Below are 27,800 nucleotides of genomic sequence, written 5' to 3'. Positions count from 1 at the left end.
GTATGAGACATTGGGAAAGAACATTTGACTGGGAATCAAAGAGAAACTAAGTACTAGGTCTCACTCTGTCCCTATGTTATCTTTTGCAAGTCTTCAAAACCTCTAGGCCTCTGTTTCCTTCTCAGCAAAAGGAAAAGTTGGATTAGCTGATCTCTTCAGTCCCTTCCAGGTCTAAAATTCAATGACACAGATATTGTAAGACGCTACTGTGGGAATCTCTTGGATGGCAGTAGGAAGGAGATGTTACAGGAGTAGGAACTCTTACAAAAGTATAAGGGATGGCAAACAGTACTATTCAAGGAGTAAGCCCATTCCATGAGTGCTAAATAGGCCCTCTCACTGTGAAGAGGAGAGATCACTTACTGAAGCAATTCCCAGAAGCACTATTCCTAGCCACAGACTCCATGGTCCAGTCAAACTGTCCTGTTTCTTATACACAAAATCCCATGTTTAAAATGAACCCTCCTCTCCTCAATTTGACTGTTTGGAATCCCCTGTGTTCTTCAAAGTCCAGCTCAAGTACCTCTCTGCATGCAGTGAGGCAATAGGTGAAGTTATTTTCCCTTGTATCCCCAACAAGACTATCTGCTTTGGTTAACATTAGACTTGAACTCACCAAAAGTCCTCTAGGCTTCCCCTGACTACATCTCAAAAAAATGGTTCTTTAACCTGTTCTTAATGATACACTCAAAGAAGAAAATATATCTACTGAAAATGAGGTTTTCAGTACATTTTCAGAAACGGGCTTAAGACACTAATAGACTCGTTTTCTTTTCAAAGTCCATTAATTCTTTTTTCCCCTGGTTGTGAAGGATTTTTATTTATTTTAATTCAATTTTATTCTATTTTAAGTTTTAAATTCTCTCTCTCCTTCCTCCCCCTGCCCATTAAAACAAAACCCACTATAAATATGCATAGTCATGCAAAACAAATTCCCACATTAGCCAAGTCGAAAAATAAATAAGTAAAGAGGAAGAAAGAAAAGAAAACACTTCAATATACACTGAGTTCATCCACTCTCTATCTGGAGGTGACTAGCATGTTTCATCATGAGTCCTTTGGAATTTTAGTTGGATATCTTTACAATACTGTTATAATTGTATAAATTGTTCTCCTGGTTCTGCTCACTTCACAAAGCCCATCATTTTTCATAAAACTGTCTTCTAATACAGATAACTGCTAATGGAAAACAAAGTCAGATGCAGCCAGACTTGATACTTCCCCTCTTACTTCCCCCACTAGTGTAAAAGTCTTTAGTCATCTGACACATGGGGTTAGACTCAATAAGTCCAGGAGTATTTCTATACTAATTCCCTAGAAGTGGGTTTTCCCAGATACCCAAGTGTCTTCCCCTAATCATGGCTCCAGCAGCCTGTCAGGTAAAAAGGCCCTTAACTCCTTGAGGAAAAAGAACCTTTGTTTATCTGCTACTTCTCCTCTCCAGGGCTCCAAGGCTTAGCTCCTTCCTTCTTAACTTAGGCTAAGCAACCTGGCTGAGAGATAGCTACTGCTGAAAAGTTCCAACCATGACATAGCAGACAAGACATCTCACACTGGAAAAGTGGAAAGAATATCTCTAAAGTGAAATGTAAACTCAGGTTCATTACTCCTATAGTAAAAGATAAGATCCCCCAACCATTTCTCCTGAGAGAATTGGGTGTGATCCCATACCTGGTCCCCACCCCCACCCACTAGACATCTGGGTAACAAGGATAATTAACACTCTGCCTACCTATGAATGAAACTCCTTTGGAGTTTCAGTTGGGCTCAGTCCTCTCCCTCTAAAACAATGCAAAAGAATGTGGGGGACCACCCCACACTCCTGTGTTCAAGAGTGATGCTGCACACACCCCAGAAATACTCACACCAAAGAAGGGTGTGATATGATTATCTTTCTATAGGTTTCCAGGATACCTTGGGGCAAGAGGCAATGCTACAATTTGAACAAGTTCTGCTTTAAATATAAAAGTTTCAGGGGACTGGTTTAGGATAATAAAAAAGGTATCTATAAAATAAGATCTAGGTAATTTAGAGTTGAAAGGGATCTTAGAGATCATTTAGTTTGAACCCTTCATTCTACAGGTGAGGATATTGAGGTCTGAGAGGGCAAGCAACTCACCTAAATTGGTGCATGTAGTAAGAGAAACCCCAACCACCACCTAGTTCTCAGGTTGTATGTGTGACAGAGAGATTCCTTGTGAGAAGTTCCCATTCTGGGCTTCATAATACCCAAACAAAATATAACCCCTGAACAAAAGAAAGCCTCCAATTCAATGCCAAGATTCTGACAGTTACCCAATAATGCTTTCTAGAGGAAACACTAATCCTGTCTTCATACCATAGTTATCACAAACCTAAGAAGGACCTGACAAGACTGTGGTTCAGTCCACTATTTCCAGACAAGAGAATGAATGACTAGGTCCACTCTAAGAGAGGAGGTTGTCTATTTTCTTCTAGAAAATGTCCAAGAGAGGTGGCTAGGTGGCAGAGTGAATACAGCACTAGCCCTGGAGTCAGAAAGACCTGAGTTCAAATCTAGCCTCAGACACTTAATACAAAACTAGCCATGTGACCTTGGGCAAGTCAGTTAACCCCAACTGTTCTACCTTCCCCTCTCCAAAAAGCAAAAAAAAAAAAAAAAGTGTGATATGGTCAGAACAATGTTTTAGGAATATTAATTTGGCAGTTTTGTAGAGGGTAGGCTGGAGACAGGAGACCCTGGAAGCATGTAGGCCAATACGAAAGCTCCAGTCAAAGTCTGGACAGGAGGTGATTAGGGCTTAAACTACAGTAGTTTCTGTGTGAATGCATAAGGATACAAGAGACTGTAAAAGGTATAAAACACCATGCTAGGCAGCAAAGATGTAAGGTAATTAAAACATAGTGCCTGCTTTTGGGGTGCCTACATTCTCCCAGGGAGGATATAACATAGACACAAATATGCAATACCCTCTAACAATGATATCATAACCATATTATTGGATATTTGAGATCAATTAAAGTACCATTTCTGACTAGTCGTTCTAACAACAAATACTTATTGAGCACCTACTACGTGCATAGCACTACTGGGTTCACAGAAAGTAAAGACACATGATATCCCCAATAGAATATAGGCTCCTTGGGGGCAGGTACTTCTTCATTTTTATCCTTGTAGTCCTAGAAACTATACAATGTCTAATACATAGTAGATGCTTAATAAATTCACATTAAGTGCCCTCAAGAAGCTTACATACCTACTATATAAGAGAAGACACATGCATACAAGAAACAATATAAGCCACTACACAGCCTTTTGTGAATATACTCATATCTCTTTATATAATTGAAGACAGTAATCACAGCATTCCTTAGCTTTCTCTTCTCTTTTTTTAAAATTAATTCACTTATTTACTTTTAGTTTACAACATTCAGTTCCACAATCCCTTGAGTTTCAAATTTTCTCCCCCTTCTTCTCCTCCCACCCTCCCCCCATGGCAGCATGCTATCCGATTTAGGTTCTACAAATAACCTTCACACTAAACATTAGCCAAGTTGTAAAGAAGAATTATAACCAATGGAATGAACAATGAGAAAGAAGGAACAAAACAAAACAAAAAAGAGAGAAAGCAAGTAGTTTGCTTCACTCTGCATTAAAACTCTGTAGTTCTTTTTCTCTGGATGTGGATAGCCCTTTCCATTGTGAGTCTTTTGGAATTGTCTTATTACCTTACATTGCTGAGAGGAGCCCAGTCTGTCAAAGTTAGTCATCACAGATACGATGTGTCTGTAATTGTGTACAATGTTCTCCTCGTTCTGCTCCCCTCATTCACCATCAGTTTATAAGTCTCTCCAGGTTATTATGAAGTCCATCTGCTCCTCATTTCTTACAGCACAATAGTATTCCATTACATTCACATACCACAACTTGTTTAGCCATTCCCCAATCGAGGCATCCCCTTGACTTCCATTTCTTTGCCACCACAAAAAGAGCTGCTATAAATATTTTTGTACATACAGGTCCTTTTCCCACTTATATGATCTCTTTGGGATACAGACCTAGAAGTGGTATTGCTGGGTCAAAAGGTATGCACATTTTTATAGCCCTTTGGGTATAGTTCCAAAACAGCTTTCTCTTCTCTTAAACCCCAATGCCCTTAAGTCCCATTCAGTCACATGCCAGTTTGCAAAGGGGACTCTGCCCTATTAAATGTCAGAAATGGAAAAGTTATGATCCTGCAGAAAGATATAGAAATGCAAGGTTGTTTCAGTGTGGTTTAGATCTGCATGCAGACACAGGTCTTAAGTGGAGTTAGCTGACTTCAGGGCATCAAGTCAATCTCAGACAAAAAGGAAGTTGTTGACAGCAACAAATCTTTTCTGCCTCTATCAGCTACTTTAACACAATATTCCTGCCCTGCCCCCACACCTGCTTGCTCTGACTAATACAGGAACTTGTGCTAAAGCCAGCAAAGGAATACTATCCCATACAGTGACCTTGTTCTTTAGCATGACCACTCCAGGACCTGACCTCCCCAGGACGTGGCCCCCAAACACCATCTATAGGAGAAAGAAAGAGGAAGTGAGAAGAGGAGGGGAAAGAACAAACCTGAGATATTCCTTCTTCACTACCCCCCAGTTCCTCACAGAAGAGGATCCACAAGGCTTGACTAGAGTAGGAAAGACTCTAAATGATATAAAGTAACTCCCTATCTCTATACCTCGGTTTCTCCAGGTATAAAATGAAGTGAGACAAAATTTCTGAAGTCCCTCTAACTCAAGATTCTGACTCTGACAGTCTCATTCTTCCTAACAAAGACCCTATTCTCTACGTATTTCATTACTACCATTGTTCATATTTAACAGTAAAAAATTATTTTTAGGGGGCAGCTAGATGGCGCAGTGAATAGAGCACCAGCCCTAGAGTCAGGAGGACCTGAGTTCAAATCCTGCCTCAGACACTTAACACTTACTAGCCATGTGACCTTGGGCAAGTCACTTAACCCCAACTTCCCCTCCAAAAAAAAAAAAAGATTTTAAAAAGTACATTATCCCTCCATGTCACAATCTTGCATTTTATCAGAGGATCATAAAGTGCTTAAATATAACCCAAAAATCTAGTGGTTTGGTCAGTTACCCACATGGGGAATCCTCAGAGCAGTGACAGGAGTCCCCTGGCCAAGTAAGGCCAGGACAGAGCCTCCAAGTCTTTGTTCCCAATCTTTGTCAGAACAGGCCATTTCCCTTTAATCCCAACACTGACCCAATGCTCTGACTGGCCCTGGCTCCTATTCAGTTAGTGAGTGGTGTTTGTGTGCACGAGTGTTTGCAACGGATCTGGGATGAGTTTCCTCATGTTACAGAGATAATCACCCCCAGAGGACCAGGGCTTTCCAGGTGCTCTCCCTACTGGAAACTAGAGCCTTCAGCTCAAGGCACAGGTCACTGGAGAGGGCTCTGCCAGGATCCTAGCCCAGGTGCAAGGGAAGCTAACATAGCAATGGGAAGAGATCACAGTGGGTACAGAGGACTGCGCACAAGTCCTGGCAGTATTTGGGTCACGGCAGAGAACAAGATCATAGATGTATAACCAGAAGCGAATGTATGAATGAAAGAATGAAAAGGCATTTATTATGTGTCATGCACTACACTAAGCATCAGGAATACAAATAGAAAATTCAGAGCTTGCCCCTCCCTGCCGGTCTCCTTTATCACAAGATTTGGAAATCACCTCCCATTTTACAGATAAGTTACTAAGGCACAGAGAAGAAGTGCCTTGCACAAGAATACTTAGTTGATAGGCCAGAATTTGAACCTGGGTTATATTCTGGACTAAATTTCTCTTTCAGATGCATTTTTCCCTCTGGGAAAATGGTGTTGCCATGACAGGCTTACAATGGAGAATCAGGTAAATGTTTGCTCATTTCTTCAATGATGGTTCAGTGTTCTATATAACCTTTACTTCATCTCCTCATCCAAAATGTCTATCTCATGCTGTAAACTCCCACAGGGCACAAGTTATATCCATAAACTTATTTTATACAATGCCACATTCAAAGAAGCTTTTACTAAAAGCTTTTTGCTGAAGGTGAAGATGACAGTGATAGTCCTGGTCTCCAAGGTCCTGCCACTCAGCATTCCTCCATGCTACTGCCCAAGTAATTCTTCTATGTACCTACCACTATGATTATGTGACACCTTTACTCAAAAATTGTCAATAGGTCTTTATGGATTGCCAAAATGTAAGTGTCTAACCCTAGAATTCAAGGCCAACTCCCTTTCATTTACTCTTTGCTTTATTCTCCATCTCCTGTTTCAGTCCTGCCCTCTCCTGTCTCCTTGCGCTTGTTCATTTCATCCATCCCTGGAATGGACTGATGGCCCTTTTCTCAGCAGAGGAAGTTCCTTCTTCCTCAGGTGCCACCTCCTCCCATGCCACCTTTAATGATTTTTTGCTTCAGCTCAGGTGAAAGTGATCCTCTCATATTTCTCACAGTGATTTGTCTGGAGAACTTTCTTTATACTTAGCTAACTTTTTCTAGGATCACAGGATTATAGTAATCATAGATCTAGAACCAGAAGGGATGTCAGAGGTCATCTGGTCTGACCTCTCATTTTACAGCTGAAAAAAAACTGCCACCCAGGAAAGTTTGGTGACTTGTTTGCAAGGTCACACATCTGGTAAACAGAGCCAGGATGGGAACCTAATTCCTCTGACACTAGAGAGCCAGTGCTCTTTCCATTCTATCGTGCTGAGACCCATAGTACAAAAATAATCATAATAACTAATATTTAGTTGGTACTTTAAGATTTGCTCAGTATCATATAGGCTTGTCTCATGTAAGTCTCTAAACCAGGAGTGCAGGTACTACATTTTATAGATAAGGAAACTGAGACTCAGAGAGGACGTGACTTGCCTGTGGTTACACTGCTAGGAAGTGTGGAAATTAGAATCTAAACAAATCATAGCTTCGCCTCTCCAGCACCAAACATGCAGAAAGTATTCAATAAACATTTGAATCAAATTAAATTCCTAGTGGGAATCAACCACTGCAATAGAGGTAAGATACACGACACTCTTAAAAATCAGGAGAAAAAGGGGTGAAATTCCACAGGACAAGTTAATTCCAAACACCTCCATCTCTTAAATCAGAGACTGAAATAAGATCAAAGATTCTCCAAATTAGTGGTGACACACCTTCCACTCCCCAGGGTGACTCATGTCAAGTTCATCCAGTCTGGAGCCAGAACCCATAAAATAGGGAGCAGAAGACAACCCACACTAGGAAGACAGGTCCAGAAACAAGCAAAAGCTAGAGGCCAAAAGTGACATGAGCCCCCAGCTCTCTCTCTGAATTAGGCCCAAGACAATATGCAATGTCCTCTGGAGCAATGGAAAAAGAACCCAAAAAGCATCCAGCAATGGGAAGTGCAGTAAATACTATTCCTAGATATAAAGGTCAGATAGACAAAGGACATTATCACACTCTGAAAAGTGGTGTTTATATTGAACATGTTGAGGTAAGGCAAAGAGTCAGGACAACAATTCCAGTATACTCACTGTTCAAGAGCCAAAACAAACAAGGAGGTGGCTGCATCTTCCACAATAGGAGCTCTGTCTGGTCTTGACAAAAACCCAGTCCACCTCAGCCCTTTACCCAAAAGAATGCCCTCTCCTAAACCAGCAACTTTCCTAAGTGGGATGCATTCCATAGGCTTTCCCAAGCAAGACAATAGCCACACCAAGTCAACCTCGAAGATTCCAGAGTGCTCCTAGAGGTCAAATACCTCCACTCCCTGGGGTTTGACCAACAAAGATCCTTTTATTAGTCAAACCAATAAAGCCTACACTCTCTATATTTCATACTTGGACAGGTAAGAAAAGCCAAAAGATTATGTCACTTCTAAGCCAAATCAGGTTAACAAATATCTACTGAACTTACTACTTTATTAGGTGTTGTACAGGGTACTAATTAGCTTCTTATGTAAGGTAGATCAAATCATTTAATCATTTGGTGCCTCAGTTTCCCCATTAGTAAAATAAAGGGTTCAGATTAGTGATTTCTAAGGTCCCTTCAGATCTAAATATATATTCTAAGGGCATTTTCACCTCTACAATTCTAATGACAACAGTTTGATATACTAGCCAAAAAATTAATGTGATCTTAGGCTGTAGTAAGAAAGGTACAGGTCCCAGGGAGAAGGCAACAATCCTACTGTACTCTGCCCTGGACAGACCACATATGAAATACTGACTCCAGTTCTGGGTGCCACATTTTAGGAAGGACAATGATAAACTGGAGAGCATCATGAAGAGCAATACTAGGAAGATGAAGGGCCCCAAGTTCATGCCAAATGAGAAGGAAATGAGGATAGTTAGCTTGGAGAAGAGAAGAATTACAAAGAACATGATCATTGGCTTCAAGGATCTGAAGGAGTATCAATCACATTCCAGGAAGAGAAATTAAGACTTGTTCTGCTTGGCTCCACAGGACAGAACCAGGAGCAATGGATGAAAGCTGCTAGGAGGGAGTTTAGGCTTAATTTAAAGCAAAAGTTACTAACAAGTAAAATTGCCCCCAAAATATAAAAGGCTGCCTTAAGAGATATAGAGTTCCCCTTCACTTTAAGTCTTAAGTAAAGGCTGAATGACTACTTGTTGAGGATACCGTAGAGAGGACCCTTATTAATATACAAATTGGTCCCCCTACAATCCCTGACAGCTCAAATTCTGTGGCCTTCCAGAAATGACATTTTATGTTCTAAGACTCCACCAACTTTGACATTCTGTGAGAGCCTAAGGTACAATCTCTGTGCCAAAGTAACTAAAAGCTTTATTGGGGAAACAAAATATGAAACAGCTTTTTAAAAAAATAACAAACTAGTATGTAATCAATAATAAAATGATAATTATGTGATACAGACCATACAAGGATCAAAAGAGTGGGGCGGGGGGGGGGGGGTAAGGTGCCAGGTAGGTCTTCACTGTAATATTCAGGCACTGATTTCAAACAAATATAAGGTTGTTCAGAGTATGAGGCATGTGTGGGTTTTATCATAGCCAGAGTTCCCTAGAGCATTGTCTTAGGGGGAAAACAAACTTGAATATGGAGTTTAGAAATACCTAGACTAATCTCTGCTTGACAGAAAAACCTGAGAATCAAATCTGTATACAAAAACAACTCTCAATTCAGGAAAATTCCTGACCTGAGGGCTTGGTCAGTCTAATGAGAAAGACTGAGAAGATTTAGATTCTAACTTTAGACTCTTTACTATCAGCCAGTGATCTTGACTACAATTCCTGGCAAAAAGTCCAGATCTCATTATGAACGGTATGTTTTGTGAGCACATAAAAAAGAAACTGATCTTTAAGAGCCAGTATAGCTTTATTAAGAGTAAATCATGGCAAACGAACCTCATTTCAGGGCAGCTAGGTGGGGCAGTGATAGTGGTGCAGTAGATTAAAGCATGGAACCTAGACTTAGGAAGACTTGAGTTCCAATCTAAGCTCAGACACTTACTAGCTGTATGACCCTGGGAAACTCACTTGACCTTTCCCAGCCTCAGTTTCTTCATCTGTGTCATTGTTGTTCAGTCATTTCAGTCATATCCAACTCTTTGTGAGTCCATTTGGGGTTTTCTTGACAAAGATACTGGAGTGGTTTGCCATTTCCTTCTCTAGCTCATTTTACAGATTAAGAAACTGAGGCAAACAGGGTTCAGTGATTTGTCCAGGACCACACAAATAGTGTCTAAGGCAAAATTTGAACTCAGGTCTCGCTGACTCCAGGCCCAGAACTCCCCACTATACCACCTAGCTGCCCCCTTTCTCCTCTGTAAAATGGGAATAATAACAGTAACAACCTCCTATAATCAAATGAGATAATTGTAAAACACGTAGCACAGTGCCTGGAACATAGTAAGTACTATATAAATGTTAGCTGTTATTATTATTTCTTTTTGACAGTATTACTAACTGGAAAATTAGGGGGATACCATAATATAGTGTGTGTGTGTGTGTGTGTGTGTGTGTGTGTGTGTGTGTGTGTGTATTTCTGTAAGATATTGTCCAAGTCTCTCACAATATCCTTTTGGACAAGATGGGAAGACGAGGCTGCATGTAGATTTGGTTGGATTCTGAAATGGCTCAGTGACTGAACCTAACCAATTCTGATTAGTGAATTGATTTTGAAACTGTTTAGTTCAACATTTTTAATCAATGACATGGATAAAGGCATAGATGTAGAGGTTAAATTATCAAATTTTCAGGTGATAGAAAACTGGACTGGACAGTTAACACACTGCATGGCAGAATCAGGATCTAAAAACAAATTTCAAGAGACTAGGACAATTAATCGGAGAGGGGGATAGACTTTATTTAGGAACTTACATAGTACTTTGTCAAGGTGTCCCCTGCTGCAAAAAATCCCATTTTATTAACACCAATATTCTTCCAATGATCCCCTATGACTTTGAACGATGACACATCACCACCTTAGAAGAATCAAAACTACAGATTATCCAAAGGACAAATAGGCAGTCTCCTGGTAGATGTAAATAGTCAGAAGTATATTTCCAATCGTGACTAGCACACAAGACTTATAATAAAAGAGATCATTGAGGACATGAATAACTGGAACAGAAAGTGCACCAGTCATGTAGTGAGAGAAAACAGATGGACAAGTGGAGTGCATCAATAGTATCCACAAAATATCATAAGACCTAAGAGAAGCCCTCAAATGATATGGATAGCCCCTTCATGAAAAAACAAGAATCCAAAGGATTAGAAGGCATGGATGGATTGTGAACTACAGTAGTATAAGGCATATCCAAATTTATGAGATCACATCTACTGAAGTATAAAGTTTTATAAGTGGGTTACTGCAAAAGTACAATATAGGAGAGGCATGCCTAGATAATAGTTCATATGGATAAAGGGTTTTTGAAGACTACAAGTTCAATATGAATCAACAGTGTAAAATTTTTGTAAAAAAAAAAAAGCTAGTTCAATCATAAGTTATATTAGAAAAAGCAGAGTGTTTGAAAGAAAGGACGCTCAAGTTAAAGTCCTACTGTACTCCGCTGTGATATCATTCTCTATACTGTGTTTGGCTCTGGGCACCAAATGTTAGAAAGGTCACACTGACAGGCTGCAAAATATCTTGAGAGCGAAACCAGTATGATAAGAGTATTCAAACTATGCCATATAAGTACCAATCAAAGGAATTGGAGTTACTAAGCCTGAAGAGGATTGTGGAGGAGGGGAACAATGATAGCTATCTTCAAATATGCCATGAAAAGGTATGGGGGTATGAATATTTATTTTGCTTAGTCCCAAAGGACACAACTAAGAACAATGGTTAGAAGTTACAGAGGTCGGTTCTGGCTCAAAATAAAGAAAAAATTTCCTAACAACTGGAGCCACCCCAAAGTGTTGGGCTGTCTGGAGATATAGAGTATTTTTCATCACTTGTAGTTCTTCAAGTGGAAGCTGAATGACCACTTTGTGGGAATATTGTAGGAGGTATTCCTGTTCAAAAGCATTGGGCTGCCTTGGGAAGGAGAGTTTCCCATCAATGAAGGCCTTCAAGTGAAATCTGGATGACCATTTGTTGGGGATATTGTAGATGGACTTAGATGACCTCTGAGGTCTCTTACAACACTGAAATTTCATGTAGCTTTAGCCTAGTCACAATGTCTCTCAGAGTTGCCTCTTCCTTCTTATGGAAAAACCACCACTTTAATTGAATTATAGCAGCTTACTGGGCCTATTTCTCTGAGAATATGCTACGTCTCCACCGGCAACAAACCACTCAAGAAGAAAGAATGTGTGAGTTCCTAGGGGCCACAGGTGGGGAATGCTGGGGAGATTCTGCCAGAAATGGGATGGTGACAAATCTTAGTGAAGGGCTGAGACTCATGATTTATTACTCGTATAGCTTTTGCTATGCATCACTTCCAGCAAGATCTACAAAGGCAATAAAATAAAAATAAGAAAAGCAGCACAAACCTGGTACTTTAGAGTTTTTAATCCCAAGAGAAACACAGGAAGTAAAGAAGGAACAAATAAGTATATACAACAGCCTCTTAGTTTCCCTGCCTTCTGAATTTCCCCATAATAGTTCAGCCCATACAACTACTAGATTAATCTTTCCCAGTGGCAATTTTCATCATATTATTTCCCGAATCAAAAATCTGCTATGGCTCGCAGTTGTCCACTATATTGAATCAAAATTCTTCAGCCTAGCTTTCAAGGTCTTCTACCAACTGCCCTTCTTTATCCAAACTAAACTGCTTGCTGTCCTTAGCATATGTTTCTCTGCTTTGGCACACATCATTCCTCTTAGCTAGATTTCCTCTTGGCCAATCCATTTCCCTCACTTCCCCTTCAGAATTCCTTTGTTTGATGAAGGTAACATTACACTGTGCCCACCTTACAGGTGATCAAAATAGGCTCTTAAGGTATGCTATTCATGAAGGTAAAGCCTCTTCTCACTGGTATACAAAGTCACCTTCCTTGTTTCCAGAATGCAAAGGTTAGAAATAGGAATATCATCTAAATAAAGTTTTTATACCATTCCCTTTCTTCTTAGAGAAAGTTCCAACCAACTGACAAGTATTTACTAATCACTACCAGGTGCAGGTCAAAAAGAATACATAATCTCTGCCCCCAAAGACTTGAAATGCTTGTTGGGGAAATAAAACTTGTGAAATTATGAGTATGTGAAATTATAAGAGAATGATACAAATTATAAGAGAATGATACAAAATGATACATGGTTACATACTGAATTCACTCTTAAAGTACTGCTGAGTTTGAAAGAAAAAGAATTAAGTGTCTTTTGGGAGAGAAAGAACTGTCTGGCTTCATAGAGGAACTGGAATTTGAGTTGTTCTTTGAAGAATGGAGGAGGGAAAAAGGTATTCTAGTAAAGGCATAAGCACATACTGTGATGGGACATGGAGATGAACCTTCGAGAACGAAGGACAAACAACAACTTGTGAGTAGTACCAGCTGCCCCACTGGGAACCCAACTGGTCAGTTCCAGCTGGACAACACAGTTCCCTTCCACCCCTTTTCCCCCCTTCCCTTCCCTTCTTTCCTTCCTCTCCCTCTGATATAATACCTTTACCTTCGGGTGCTCTGCCCAAAGGAAATGAAAATTTTGATTTTGGAAACTTCCGAAAATAACTCGAGATTTACAGCCTAGATTTCTTTCTAGACCAGGCCTTAAACCCAAATCACTTGGCCTCTCATTGATTGACCAATAGGTCCCAGCCCAAGTCCCACCCGGTCATTGTTTGGGCCCTGAAGGCTCAGAGTGAATGTAAATGGCAACTATTTCTGTTTTGGCCAGAAACCCTAAAGATCTTCCCCTCCTAGATTGATTTGTTTTTGACTAAGTAAAAGAGGCCATTCTTTACCTCATTTCTCATCTAGCCTTAATCACTGAATGGGCATAGACTCAGTCAAACTGAGACTTGGGAAAGAGCTTAGCTTAAAAAGGCCAAGGTCTTCCACTGCATCAAGACATCTCCAATCATAAAAATCTTTATCTTGCCACTGAGCTCAGAAGGCTACAGAGGAGAAAGTGAGGCCGTTGACTTTGCACAGTCCTCCCTCACTTAAATCTATTCACTTGCAAGTCATAGCATCTTCCTGATGTCAACAATAAGAACACCCTACAGGCTGTTTGTGAAGTGTGATTTCTAACTTCAGAATGTTGCCTTTATCAGACTTACCAGTATTTTTCCCCCATGGAAAAATGTTTGGAACTGGAACAGGCACTGAAAAGTCTTAATAGTGTGGCCTGAGACATTGCTGATGCATTTCCTTGAATCACATTATAGCATTTGTCAAACAAGCAGGAGCAGGAAGCAGGAGTTCCCATATGCAATGATTACTACATACACACATTTTATTATTTTAGCAACATTTTGTTATCCAAAGCTCTTAATTTCCCACTAGCCTGACTTGACTCTCTTTCTGCACAGTTTATGAATTAATAGTGTCCATGTCCAGAAGCCCCTCCTATTGTTCTGTCTAGAAGTCATCCCTTCCAGTTCTAGAATACATCTCATTCTTTTTTGGGGGGGAGGGGGGAGGAGGGAAGGCAGGGCCATTGGGGTTAAGTGACTTGCCCAAGGTCACACAGCTCGTGTCAAGTGTCTGAGGTGAGATTTGATCTCAGGTCCTCCTGACTCCTGAGCCAGTGCTCTATTCACTGTGCCACCTAGCTGCCCTGATACATCTCATTCTTAAGAGAAGCTTCACAACTAAGGTGGCATTGAAACCAAGAGTTTACTTTGCATCTATGCTTAGGGTAAACACATCAAACTCCCAACTCCATAGTTCAAAAATTATGTTAACAGTTTGACTCTTCTACAGTTACTGCTCTTCAAAGATTTAAAAATTACTTTCATCCATGAAACAAACCCTTCTCACAAAAATGGGGAAGGAGCAATTAAGCCCTCTCATATACAAGGAGATGTGGCACAAGGTCATCTGTGTCATTCACCAGACTGTAAACCAGAACCTAACCCACTAAGAAGTCAACCACTTTATCTCTAGACTTCCAATAAGCTCATGTACACCAGGAGCTTTGAAAACCTTAAAGTCATATATAAACATCAGCTATCATTATCATTATCATCATGATGATGACAAAGAACGAACAACTGGCCTAAAAGACTAGAGACCTGGCTCTGTCATGAACTAGCTGAGGAGTGATGTCATTTCTCTATGTCTTAGTTTCCCCAACTGACAAAAAGAATACCAGCCCTGCCTACTTCATTGGCACTGTAAGGAAAAGTTCAATTAAATAAACATTTATTAATGCTCTAGTCCTGCATCACCAACTGCTTATTGGACATTTCAAACTCTATATCCGTATCAAACTCAACATGTTCAAAGTGCAACTCATCATCTTTCTCTAAATGAGCCCCCCTCCTAAACTTTCCCGTTTCTGTCAAGGGCACTACCATCTTTCCAGTCATTCTTGACTCCTTGCCTTATTCACCTAATAGTCAATCAGCTGCCAAATCTTGTAGTTCATATCTATCTTCCCCTTTTTATCTCCACAACATCTCTTATAAATGTCCCCTTTTCTCCGCTTTCAGAGCCATCACTCTGGTTCAGACTCTCATCACCTGTGGACAGGACAAGAGGTCAGGTTTCGTATTTTTTGCCTTTTTATCAGTCTTCTTGCCCCGAGTCTCTCCCCATTCCAGTCCATCCTTCATAAAAAGTAATTTTCCTAAAGTGCTGGTCTGGCCATATTGCCCTCTCACCATTCATTTCCTAAAAAAACTTCAGTGACTTCTAGGATATGATATAAACTCCTCTTTGGGATATTTAAAGCTCTTCACAACCTGGCCCAATTCCTACCTTGCTAATCTATTTCTCATTACTGACCTTTCCATATTGTATGGTCTACTTAAATTTACTTTCTTGCTATTCCTCACATAGCACACTCTTTTTCATTTCTGTGCCTTTGCAATTGCCTGGAAAGCCCTCATTCTCAACCTCCAACTCCTGAAATCTTTAGTTTCATTCAAGACTCAGCTCAGATACTACCTCGTACATGAAGCCTTACCTGATCAATTCAGTTGAGAGTGATTCCCCCCAACTCCCAAGCTCTGTTGTATCTGTTTTACATGTGTTCTGTATATATCTATTTATATGTATCTCATCTTACAGTCAGAATATCCATTCCTTGAGGGCAATGACTGACTCACTTTGTTTTTTGTAATCCCAGCACGTTAAGACATTTATTAAATGCCTGTTGATTAAATGTCTATGTGCTATGAAAGGTTGTCAACACGGAAGACAGATTAGACTTATTCTGTTTGATATAAGAGGGCAGAATCATATTCACACTGTCACAGTGCAGGGTGCCACAGCACCCTTTTCTGTTCATGAACAGCACAATAGCAAACGAACTGAAGTTACAAAGGCAAATTGTAGGTTTGATGTCAAAACAAACTTCCAAACAGCAAGTGCCATCCAAAAGGGAAAAAAGGGTTGTGCCTCAGGAAGTGATGGGTTCATTTTCACTGAAGGGCTTCAGGGTGAAAGACTTCCATAACACTTAGCAGGTATGTAACTGGGCATTTCTTTCAGGTATGAGTTAAACTTGATTAACCACTAAAGTCCCTTCCAACTCTAAAATTCTGTGATTGTGGATATGTTAAATTCTGAGGATATAAAACCAAAATTCAAACTAGTTCCTGCTCTCAAGCAGTTTAAAGTCTATTGGGGGTACAAGTATGATAAGTAAATACAAAATACATACAAAGTCCTTTCAGTGGAGTGCACGAACAAGGAAGGGAATCAGGAAAGGTCATGGAATGTGAGTCCCTTGGGGGCAGAGACCATGTTTTCTGCCTTTCTTTGTGACCACAGATCTCAGCAGAGTGCCTGGCACAAACACTTGATGTCAAAGAAAGTGGCAATCAAGGTAGCCTTGCTTGATAAAAGATCCAAGAGGTAGAGGTGAAAAAGGAGAGTGTTCATCCTATATAAAGGCACAGAGACTAGAGAAAGAATGAAATGGATGTGCTTTGCAAAGTATCAAGTTTTGTACATATTTAAGCACTCTTTTATATTGTAGTTTATATTTTACACAGCACTTTCCTCACAGCAACTCTGTGAGGAAAGTCATGAGAAGAACAGTATTATTACCAATATCTGCAATACAGTGCTCTGAACAGAGTACGGACTTAGCACCTACTGGCTTTAAGTGAATCATATTATTTCAGATGTGACACAGTTCCTTCACTTCCACCTACCTGCAGTTTTGTAGGTCACTTTCTATGGCAAGCAGGGATCAGACCTAACTTTATAGTCCTCACAACACCTAATTGGCACCAAAAACTCCATCATCACCAGATTTACTACTGGCAATGATGAAGATGACACAATGCTCCCTTCACTCTTACTTTGCCTAGCTTTTAGTCTTCAAGGCTTTATCTACTCTGAATAGAGAAATGATCTGCTTCAGTTTGAACCAAGCAGTGAATCCTGCTCAACCACCCACTATAGACCAAAACTGTTTGTTCTAAACCACCCTTCTAAAAGCACCATCGAAAACTGTGCCAGTTGTAAGCCCAACATCAGTCTCCATGTTAGTCAAGGAGAAGGATGTACTATATTGATACCCACCAATGTTGCTGTACAATTCAAAGGGTCATTAGGGGGAAAGGTCTCTATCTTGACCTGCTGGCTACCAGGAAGGAAGTCTACAAGATAGGAAATTGGGCAGCAGAACAGAAAACCTTCCAAGTCCATTCTGAATTATCTAAACTTGTTTTGGTCATGCTCACTACTGGCATGCAGAAAAATGGTTGCTAGGTACAGTTCTAGCAGATCCATGCTTGACAACCATTACCAGCATGGTTAGTTGCAAGAAGTAATTCTACTCCCAGTAGAGTCTGAGCTGAAGATGAAATAAACGCATCGCTTACAGGCAGCCTTCTCATCTTTGTTCCTCCTGGGATACAACTCATGTTTCTGCATATTTACATCTGTATAAAGGCAAGCTAAATGAGTTTAAAGTAACAGGTCACTTTTTATTAAGCACTCTACAATTTACAAAAGACTTCTCATTCCAGGCCTAAAGTAGGTAATTATAATATGCCTATTGACACTTTATATAGCACTTTCCTCACAACCTTATGACCAAGGTAGTATACATGTTGTTATCCCCATTTTAAAGATAAGGAAACAGATCCAAGTCCCACAGCTAGTAAATGTGGTGGAGTTGGGACTCAAACCCAGATATGACTCCAACTCCAGAATGCTGGAGCTGGAAGGGACCTTAGAGAGCTAGGCCGATGCCTTTATTTGACAAATGATGAAGCTGGAACTTAGACAGCTCAAGAGAAGCTGAATTTGGTGCTTAGGAGCTCTAAATTCAGTAGCAGCACAGAGAGAGATCAAAGTATTTTGGTGACTACCTCCAGAGGGTGGAACCCCAGCTTTTTCAGTATCAGTTTCCCATCTCTCTCCAAAACTAGTTCCTCACATTGTCTATACAAATCACCCTCCTCCCCCTGAGTCACCCGACTGCTTTCAGCACACACTTCTGCTCAGGCAGACAATTCACTCCTTATAGTGCAAGGGGAATTCTCACAAGTCTGGAAAAGCAGGAATCCCAAAAGACAAACTAACAAAGAGCCCTGATGCCAGGCCAGGTGGACTTTCCAGCCCCAGTGATGCAGTAGATGAACACCTCTGCAACTATCTGAGCAGACTGCAGGGTAGCAGCACTCAAGTCAATTTACTTGGGCCAAACCTTTTCAACCCTTTCCTACCCTCAAGAAAACAACCAGAGGTCTGGGAAGGAACTCAAATTCTTTCCTATACACTTGATCAAAGTACTTCAGAAGGGAAGCCAAACTGAGTTACACAGCTCAAAGGGCAGAAAACAAGAGGGAGCTCCGGAAACAGAACCAGCCCTCAAACAAGAACTGCTAATCTTCCCCCAGCCAAATTCACCCCAGAGCCTTAATTTCTAGAACTCCAGGCCTCAAGAACTAACAAGTTTCAAACTTCACTTTCAAGCTTCTTTTTATTGGAAGCCTTCTGAAAAAAGAGACCTCATAAGGATATGAGGCTGAGATATTCTTCACATTTTGTGGAAGGGGAATAGTGGGGTATCCTTCTAATGGCTTAAAATTGTCACAACTCAAGACCTCCCCAGGGCTTCCACCCTCTTAGAAGCAGAGTACTAGAGGTTAAAAACAACTCCTTTGGGGCGGCAAGGTAGCACAGCGAGTAAGAGCACCGGCTTGTGATAGTAATGGCAATTAAAGATTCCCCTGTATTGGCTTGGTTTTCAAATTGATTGTGTTAAAACCCAGAGCTTATTAATCCCACCTGTGGGATGGACTTGTTGATGTGAAAAGAAAGTCCTGAACTGGGAGGAGCTGGTGATGTAGATTTGGAGAGACAAGAGAGAGGCAGAAGAACTTTTTTGGAAGCAGCACCTCGAGGAGAGACAGAGACTAAGGGAATTTCTGGTGGCCTCTTTGAATTGCCCTGGACTTTTGAGACCTGCCCCCTGAGCTGCCAAGGACTGAGGAGACATGGCTGTTTTGCTGGTACTTTGTCTGTCTGTTTTGATGTTCTTTTGCCAGATTTGTCCACTGGTGAAAGACAGTCCTGTTGTTGAAGAAGTCCTGGAACCTGGCTTTTGGTTAAGAAGCCCTGAGACTGTCCTGCAGACAGAGAGTGAATACTGTCCACTGGTGAAGGACAGTGCTGTTGTTGCAGGGGTCTGGAGACTGTCCTGCAGACAGAATGAATACTGTCCACTGGTGAAGGACAGTGCTGTTGTTGCAGGGGTCTGGGACCTTTCTGTTGGTTCAGAAGCCCTGAAGAAGGATTTTCTTGTTGTATGTTTACAGAAATCCTAGGAGAGGGTTTTGCTAATGTTTTCAGGGGTTCTAGGACTGTTCTACAGACAGAGGATGAATTAATGAAGGGACTGGCAATGTATCTTGTGGCCTTGCTAAGCCTTGTCTCCCCAGGAACTAAGATTGCTGAGAACTTGCCGTGTCAAGATGAAGAAAAGACCTCCATTTGGGTATTAGGTGCTGTGCTTAAACTTGATGTAACTCTGGGGTAGATTCAATTGTGATCCAGGGGTGGGGAACTTTTGACCTTTTTGTGTTCTATGGTTGAGCAAATGAATGTATTTTACTTATGTTTGGAAACTAATCTCCATTTGAGAAGAGGGGCTTTGTGGTGGACTAAATGAAGGTATAGCCTAGGAGTGGAGAAGTATTTAGACCAGGAACTTTGTAATTGATTGAATGATTGGAAGGTCCTGGGGTGGGGTAGTCTTTGGAGATTATTTAATCACATTTAGTAAATGCTGTATTTGGGATGATGTCATGTTTTGATCTTCTCTGTTCTTGGTTGGTCACTGAATAAAATGGAGAGCACCTATGCTGGTATTTTGAACCTGGGAAGTTGCCTTTCCTTGGCATTATATTACACGGCTCCAGTATTGAAAAGACCTGGAGATCGAATCCTGGGTTCAGACACTTAGCACCCAACCAGAAACACCTGGCTGTGTAACCTTGAGCAAGTTACTTAACCCCGATTGCTTTAAAAAAAAAAAAAAACTCCTTTTCTTCATATTCTGGACTGTTCCATATTTCTCAAAGGACTGACAGAAAACTTGATGTTGGCAGGAAAACCTAGAAGGTTTACATAAGTCACCCCAGATTAGGCTGGAACTGGTATTGGGAGGCTGGGGAGTTAGGGCCCTGACAAGCAACTTGATCAGGCTCATTTCAACAAGTTCTTCATTATTCTCCTTCCTGAATATTACCAGGAGAAAAATAGAAAATTTAAAGCTTCTTCTATACCAGGTAGGTGTCACAAACAAGTGCGCAGAGCTGAGGTATCCTACCCAGAACTGTCAAAGGAAAGGAAATTAAACTCAGGCATGCTGGCCCAAGTTGGGACAAACACAATAGAAAATGCTGCTTTCTTAGGCTGCTTGGAAGAATCTCCCAGTCTGTGGAAAGCAGCAAGACACCTCCCTCATACACACAAAATACACTGATATCCAGGAAGGTTAAATTAGCAGCTTGCCATGCTTATATTTCCCTAGCTATGATCTAGAGGTCACACACACGTGTCCAAGAAATGAAATGCATGGTGACTTTGGCCTATAAAACTTTCTCCTTATCCACCTTGGGTTTAGGTTAGTCGTTAACTTGCAGGACTGCTCAGCAAGGGAGCCTCTCGGGATTGAAATCTGGGCTCTAACACAAATCTTTTCCCTCTGCAAAAAACAAGCACATGAGCCTTCAGACACACAACCAGGTTTCCCCCACCCCGACTCCCTCCTTCCCCACCTCCCTACAAGGAAAAGAACTCACTATCAAAAGTGCACACTCACTGCCACCAGCAGATGCCACAGACATTCCTTCTACAACCCCCCAAAGAAACCAAAGGTAATTTTGTACTCTCCATTCCCTATTCTCTTTCTGAGCTTCTGGGAAGACAAAAGGGGAACACCCACCCTAGAAAAAGCTCTAGCAAACAGATGTCAGAACCACAAAAGAGGAGAAAAATTAATGGCCAGAACTGATTATTCTTCTTATCCCCCAATTTCTCCTCCTCTTCCTCCTTTTCAGTAGCTCCCAAGTATCCTGGAAACTCAGCTCTCCTTTCTTGCTGGTTTCCAGCTAGGCCCAGATAACGGAGTAATGTAACCAATGATAAAGAAGGGGAAAAGGGGAAAGCTAGCATCACTACTATAATAGTGGTTCCAAAACCCTATCTGAACTTAGCAAACAAATTCACCTTATAGGTAAAATGTGCCAAATCCCAGGTATTGGTGTAATACTCACTGGGACGGGCATGTTTATACAGCAGTGTGTTTCTACAGTAATCAGGTATAAATTCTTACTCTACATCCTGAAAACGGGCCATAGTAAGAACACACACACGCACCCCTCTTCAACATCATCTTCAAATGGGTTAAAAACAAAGCTCTAACACCATCACCTGCTGAGAGCCAGACCACCTTAAAGAGTCTCCCCTTCAGGACCTTAAGACTCCTATCACCTGCACTGGGTTACAACACCCTAAGAGGCCCTAACTCTATCAACTGCAGAGGACCAGGTCATCTATCAGAGCACTAAAAAATGTCGCCTACAGTAAGTCAAAGGTGTCCTTAACACATTCACCTGCATTGAGTGTGTCGGACTACTCCAAGGAGCCAAGGCACTGAAGGGTCCCCCTTCAGAGCCCCAACCCTCTCATCTGCACTGAGTGGGTCAGGCTACCCAAAGGGTCTCCCTTCAGACCACCCACCCCTTCACTCACACTGAGTGGGTCGGGCTCTCCCTTCAGTGCTTAGCCCTATCACCTGCGGCGGGCCAAGGGTCCTCAGGGTCTCTTCCCTGCCGCCTCCTCCCCATCCCCATCCCCCGTGCTGGGCCAGGACCCCCACCCCCACCCCGGGTCTCTGTCTCCCTTCAGGATTTAACCCCTTCGTTCGCGGCCCGGAGCGGGCCAGGCCACGCTGAGGGTCCTGCCTTCAAGGCCTTAACCCCATCATGCCCCGCGGGCAGCCTCTGGCTCCACGTCCGTCCCTCCCAGGCCCGCGGGGGAGGGGCCGTCCCGCGCCGGGCCGGGCCGGGCCGGTACCTTTGTAGCGCTCCAGCACATCCTCGTACGCCTGCACGAACTCCTTCTCCTGGCTCCGGTTGGCCGGCTGTTGGCCCGGCACGTAGCCAGCCATGGCTGCGCCCCGGCCGGCCCCGCGGGGCTCGGACACTCCGGCGGTGGCCCCGGGCCCGGCCGGCTCTTTGTACCGTCTCCCCGAGGAGGCGGCGGCGGTGGCGGCGGGGCGGGGGCCTCCTCCCGGGCCGGCCTCGCGACTCCGCGCTCTCTCGTTCACTCCGGGCTCCCGCGGGGCTGCTTCCAGCTTCCGCCTCCCTGCTCCGGCTCCGCTCCGCTCCGGCTCCGGCTCCGGCTCCGGCTCCTCCTCCTCCTCCTCCTCCTCCTCCTCCCTCAGTGCGCCCGAAGCTGGGGCAGCGGCGCTGGCTGGGCTCCGCCGAGGCTCAGGCGGCGGCAGCAGCTCCTCCTGTCAGGAGCGGCCCGGCCCGGCCCCCGCCCCCTTCTCCGCCCTCGGCCCCAGCCCGGGCCGGCCCCGCGCGAGAGCGAGGGCGAGCCCCGCCCCCCACTCGGCCAGGAACCCGCCGGCGCGGGGCGCCCCCTAGCGGCGGCGCGAGGCACTCGCTCCCTCCCTGCCTGCCTGACACTGACACTGACTCCCCGGTTCTGGGACCGCTGCGCGGCCCCCAGGGGAGCCTAGGGAGAACTAGGCAAAGGACAGAGGGGCGATGGACCTCAGCCTCCAAATGAGAGGGCCCCAGCTCCAGACTAAACTGGGAGCAGAGAGGGGAATCCAGCCGCGAACTGGGGTGACTCAGAGCTGAGAACAGAGGGGGACCCCAGATCCAGGTGAGGAGGGGGGCAAAGGGGGTTCCCTGGACCCAAAGCAGAAAGATTTAAAGAAGACAAGGACGTCAAGGACTGAGATCTGGGGGAGTCCTTGGGCCAAAGCCAGGGCCGTGGAAAGGGTAGGGACCCCAGAGAGGAATAGCATAAAACATTAGAATCTGGGACCAGCAAGGGAGATGGCAGAACCAGCCAGTCACAGAGATAACAACTGCCCACCACAGGGACAAAGAAGTAAGAATGGAGGGGAGAACCAGGCCAGGCCTTCGCAGCCTTGGGACAAAGGAGAGAAAGGGAAGAAAGGAAGGAGGCCATACAACTGAGGAAAAAGCCCAGACCAAAGGACACTATAAGGTCAAGATAAGGGCAAGGACTTTCAGAACTAGGGTACCAGCAAAACTGAAGCCGGAATAAAGAATAAACACTGAACTAGTGGAATTCAAAAAGGGAAAAGACTAAGGATTTCCAGAAACAGCAGATACTTGAGAGAGAACCAGGAGCCAGGGTTAGAAACATGTATAGAACCAAGGATGGGGAGCCAGAGTCTCAAAGAAATGACAAGTGGGGGAAGAATAAAACCAGAATTTTGACTGGACTAGTGAGTGAGTCAGTGGACAGGGGAATGGGAATGAGGAACACAAAAAAGGGAGGACATAAATCTGGAAATGAAAAAACCCCAACAGAGCTGTTAAAATGTGACAGCAATCTGAACAGAAGCTGAATGGGGATGGAGAAATGTGGGAACCTGAGAACTCCACTCCAATTGCATAGAACAAAGAAAGGGGCTCTGGAGACCAGCACAGCACTGAAGGAGATTTACAAGAGAAGGAAGACATCTCATTCCTTGGTTACCAGAGGATGAAAGGGCACCAGAGGGGGAAAAGAAAACTAGCCCAACAAACAAACAAACAAAAAGGCAGGGGATTTGTTTAGGGATGGAGCACTTTGGGGTGGATCCTCCCAACATAGCAGCTGATTTTCCTATTCAGTTGTTTCATTTTTTTTAATTACAGCTTTTTTTTTTAAAGCACTAAGCTAGGGCCAAGAGTTATTCATGAGAAACTCTAAGAAACAAGTAGAGACAAGGCTTTTTAGCCATAGCTGCTCTGTTTTGTAGTTAGTTCTCCCTGGCCTCATGGGAGAAATGCTCTTAACCTGATTTTCAGCATAGTGGCTGTAGATAAAGAGCGCCGAACCTGCTGGTCTTGTAGTGACAGTATATTAGCAAGAATGGCATTAATGGGACACTGAGCAGCCTAATTGGGCATCAGTCTTCTCTTCCAGTTCCCAGCCCAGAAATCAAAGTAGGTTCTGCTCTACCCCTTGGGGCAAGGATGATGTTTTTGATGCAACCAATGCCAATTCCTGGGTCATTGCTCTCAACAAAATTTAAAGCAAGGAATAATAACAACAAGATGATGCTCTAATGATAATGTGTAATCGTGAAACATAATAAAAACAATAAAGGTAGACTGGTAACATCCTAAAAGTAAGGGATACTCAATGTCCAGCCTGTCAGTTTTGGTGGCATCCTCAAGATGTCAAGAGAGGTGAACCCCAATAAGGCGAATGTACAGGAAAATATGAAAAAGTCACATAGGACAGGCATAGGTGGGTTGGTTGCAATCAGTATCATTGGAGGGAACCCCTGCCAATAAGATCATAGACCCTCCACAAGGATTAACAGAGGACTTAAGACTGTGCCAAGCACTTGCCCTTATGTATCATTCAATCCTCACAACATTTGTTGAGGTAAAATCTCAAGGTAAGACCTGAACTGTGCAGATGAGGAAACCCAACAGGTGAGAGAGAGAGGTTGAGCATCTCCCGGAACCATTAAGTGTTTCAGACAAGATCTAAATCCAAGATTCTCCTCCACAGTTCTAGAGCTGTTTCCACTGCCCTATGTTGCCTCTCCAAAAGGGCTTTTCAGAGACAGGTGCAGGCTGGTGTATCCTCACCAGTGGGGTGGGGTAGTTACCCACTAAGCCTAATTAAACGCATTGGTCCCACACCTTGTTCTAGCATGTTTTTGCTGAATAGGCCCATGTTTCAAGCAATGTTCAAGAGTGGCGCCACATAATGAGACACCTGGGAGAGGAAAGGGAAAATGTGATGAGTGAGAAAGCTTCAGCAAATGTGTATCTTCTACCAACTTAAGCAAGAGCACACAAGAGGGGAAGTATGGCGCCAAGGGAATAAACACTGGACTAGGCTCATAGATCTACAGCTTAAAAGGTCATTCAGTCCAATCTGCTCAGTTTACAGTTAAGATCATTTTAGAGACAAAATAAATTACTCATCCAAGGTCATAGAGCTGATGAGCGTTGAAGACGGGATCTGAACCCAGAGGTTCTCTAACTCCATAACCTGGGGGGGTTTTCCACAATAAAACATAGTCCTTCACTCCCTGTTCTCCAACTTACTACCGTGTTTCCCTGATAATAAGACCTATCCCGAAAATAAGCCCTCCCCTTACTGTGTAAGATTCCTCTAAAATAATCCCTCCCCCGAAAATAAGCCCTATTGAGATTGCTACTGTAGTGAAGGTGATCCCCTGCGCTACACGCTACATTATGGTACCCTCTATATGCACCGTCTCCCCCCGAAACGCACGCCGCGCTCCGAGCTGCATCCAATCAGAGCTGCAGCAGTGAGCGCGTCATCCTGTTCTTCCCCAGTGATTTGCTTATTGAATAAAGGTACATTTTTTTGTTCACATTTACCTGTTTATTAAAATTGCTGTCATTGTTCATTAAAATAAGCCCTCCCCTGAAAATAAGCCCTCTGGTGTTTTTCTGTCCAAAAAAATTAATAAGACAGTGTCTTATTATTGGGGAAACACGGGTAGCTATATAACTTTGCATAAGTCAATCCCCTGTCCTAGAGATACAGTTTTTCATCTGTAGAATGGGGATAACCATAATCTTCCCTATGTACCTCAGGAAATAATCCACTTTGTAGTATAATACAAATGTAATATTTCATTAACTGATGCCACAGCTATTCAAATAAACTGGGTTCAGAGAACTTCCTATTCATATAATAGGAATGGAGAAAGAAGCAATGTCGAGAAGAGAACCCCAACCATTTTGGGTAGGAAATGCCAGGTACAAGGTCCCCTGAATGCTCTTCTTGTAAACAACGATGGAAATAGGAATGATATATCTGGGAACCTTGACAATATGTGTTACTGCTGAGTCATTTGTGTGCTTCTAAAGGCTTGGCATACCGGTATCCAGTGGAGAAGTGGAAGACTACAGAATCTATACAATGCCACCCCACCCCCACAGACACCAACAAACTGGCTGCTCCATTTTCATAAATGCTAATCATTAGGGAAAAGAGACTCTAAACACCGCACCACCACCACCACCACCACCACTGCTGCCATGCTTCCTGAGTCGAATATTTGGCTGAAGCCTCTTGGCCAGGGTCAGATTAGCTTTGTAGCCAAGTTACTCAAAGAGGGTGCCACGTGGCAGAAATGGGTACAGCTGGAAGAGTGATCAGATAAAGTTTTCTCTGGAGGAGACGTAGTTGGCAAAGTCACCTAAGAAAGGTGACAAAGGAAGAGAGAATCTGACTTAGGCAATGCTCAGAGGGCTTCTCTGGCCCTGGGTGATTACATGAGGCTCCCCCAAGTCTGGGAAGTTAATGCATTGTTTTGGTGATTGGGAAGGAGGGCAAAGTTCACATGTTTTACTGATGTTCCCCTTTTTTAAACTGAGAAGATTGTTTAGGGATGGAGGAGCATGGCAGCTGAAGGGGAAGGAAGAGGAAAGTTGGGAAGGGAGGAAATAAGAGAATGAAGGGCTCTTTTGAAATTCTTCAGGAAATGCCCTTGACTTGTGGCCATACTCCACCACCAGGAAACGATTTGAGACATTCTCTTTTTGGTCTGTGATTTTCTCTTGCTCCCTCAAGATGGGAGGGCCATGCCAGCACCAGGCACTCTCAGAAAAGCCCAGCAGAGATGGATGGGAAAAGAGAAATGTAGTTTGAAGGGCATCTAGTGGAGGAAAAGAGGTAAGACAGGGAGAAAGAATCAAGAAGTTCTCTATGGCTAGATGCTTGTGGTTTGGGGTTTGGTTTTTTTACCCCCTCAGTAGGGAAAGAAAAGCAAATGAGAGATATGAGCTCTTGAACAACTATCCTAGCACCATCTTCTGAACAGGAGTCCACTTGGCTTTGGAAGGCCAGAATCCCTATAGAGAGAAGATTAACACGTTAAATTTGCCATCCTTTTACTTCGTTTTTTTAGAGGCAGCATGGTATTATAGAAAGGGCATAGGATATGGAGTCAGAGTACCTGGGTTGAACGCTCAGCTCTGTAACGTCCTGCCTGTATGACCTTGGACAAACCAAGGAACCTCTATGGGCCTCAATAGTCTCATCTATAAAATAAAAAGCAGGAGTCGGTGGCTTTTAGGTTCTCTTCCAGTTATAAATCTACAAGCCTGGCATTCAAGCCCCTCCATGATGCCCCTTACCTACTTTTCTAGCCTTAGCCTCTCAAAACTCTTATACCTTCCAGTCAAACCAGAATCGATTACTATCTCCCATCCTTTGCCTAAGCCAGGGGTGGGGAACCTGTGACTTTGAGGCCACATGTGACCCTCGAGGTCCTCAAGTGAGCCCCTTTGACTGAATTCAAACTTCACAGAATATATCCCCTTCATGAAAGGATTTGTTCTGTAAAACTTGGACTCAGTCCAAAGGCTGCACCCAGGGACCTAGAAGGCCCCATGTGGCCTTGATGCTGCAGGTTCCCCACCCCTGGCCTAGTCCATGACTTTGCTTCTATCTTTCCCTTCACCTCACTACTATT

General features: G+C 43.0%; 1 protein-coding gene across 7 annotated transcripts in view; it reads right to left on the bottom strand.

Moving 5' to 3' along the window:
- Positions 1 to 27,800, bottom strand: part of MACF1 (microtubule actin crosslinking factor 1) — a 410,697-nt gene that overhangs the window by 364,904 nt on the left and 17,993 nt on the right. Inside the window, exon 1 of one of the 7 annotated variants that reach the window (XM_069068001.1) lies at positions 22,154 to 22,587. The exons of the other annotated variants lie outside the window; for them this stretch is intronic. Within the exon in view, the coding sequence (XP_068924102.1) occupies positions 22,154 to 22,247 (94 nt within the window). The 5' untranslated portion in view covers positions 22,248 to 22,587. Of the gene's footprint in view, positions 1 to 22,153; positions 22,588 to 27,800 lie in introns of those variants that run through there. 7 annotated transcript variants of the gene reach the window in all.

This window comes from Petaurus breviceps, unplaced genomic scaffold (genome assembly GCF_028583685.1).
Source record: "Petaurus breviceps papuanus isolate PSGF00001 unplaced genomic scaffold, PetGlider_PUasm1.0 90760, whole genome shotgun sequence".
Classification (NCBI taxonomy): Eukaryota; Metazoa; Chordata; class Mammalia; order Diprotodontia; family Petauridae; genus Petaurus; species Petaurus breviceps.
Note: the sequence above shows the minus strand (reverse complement) of the source record. Positions and strands in the feature narration are given on the sequence as shown.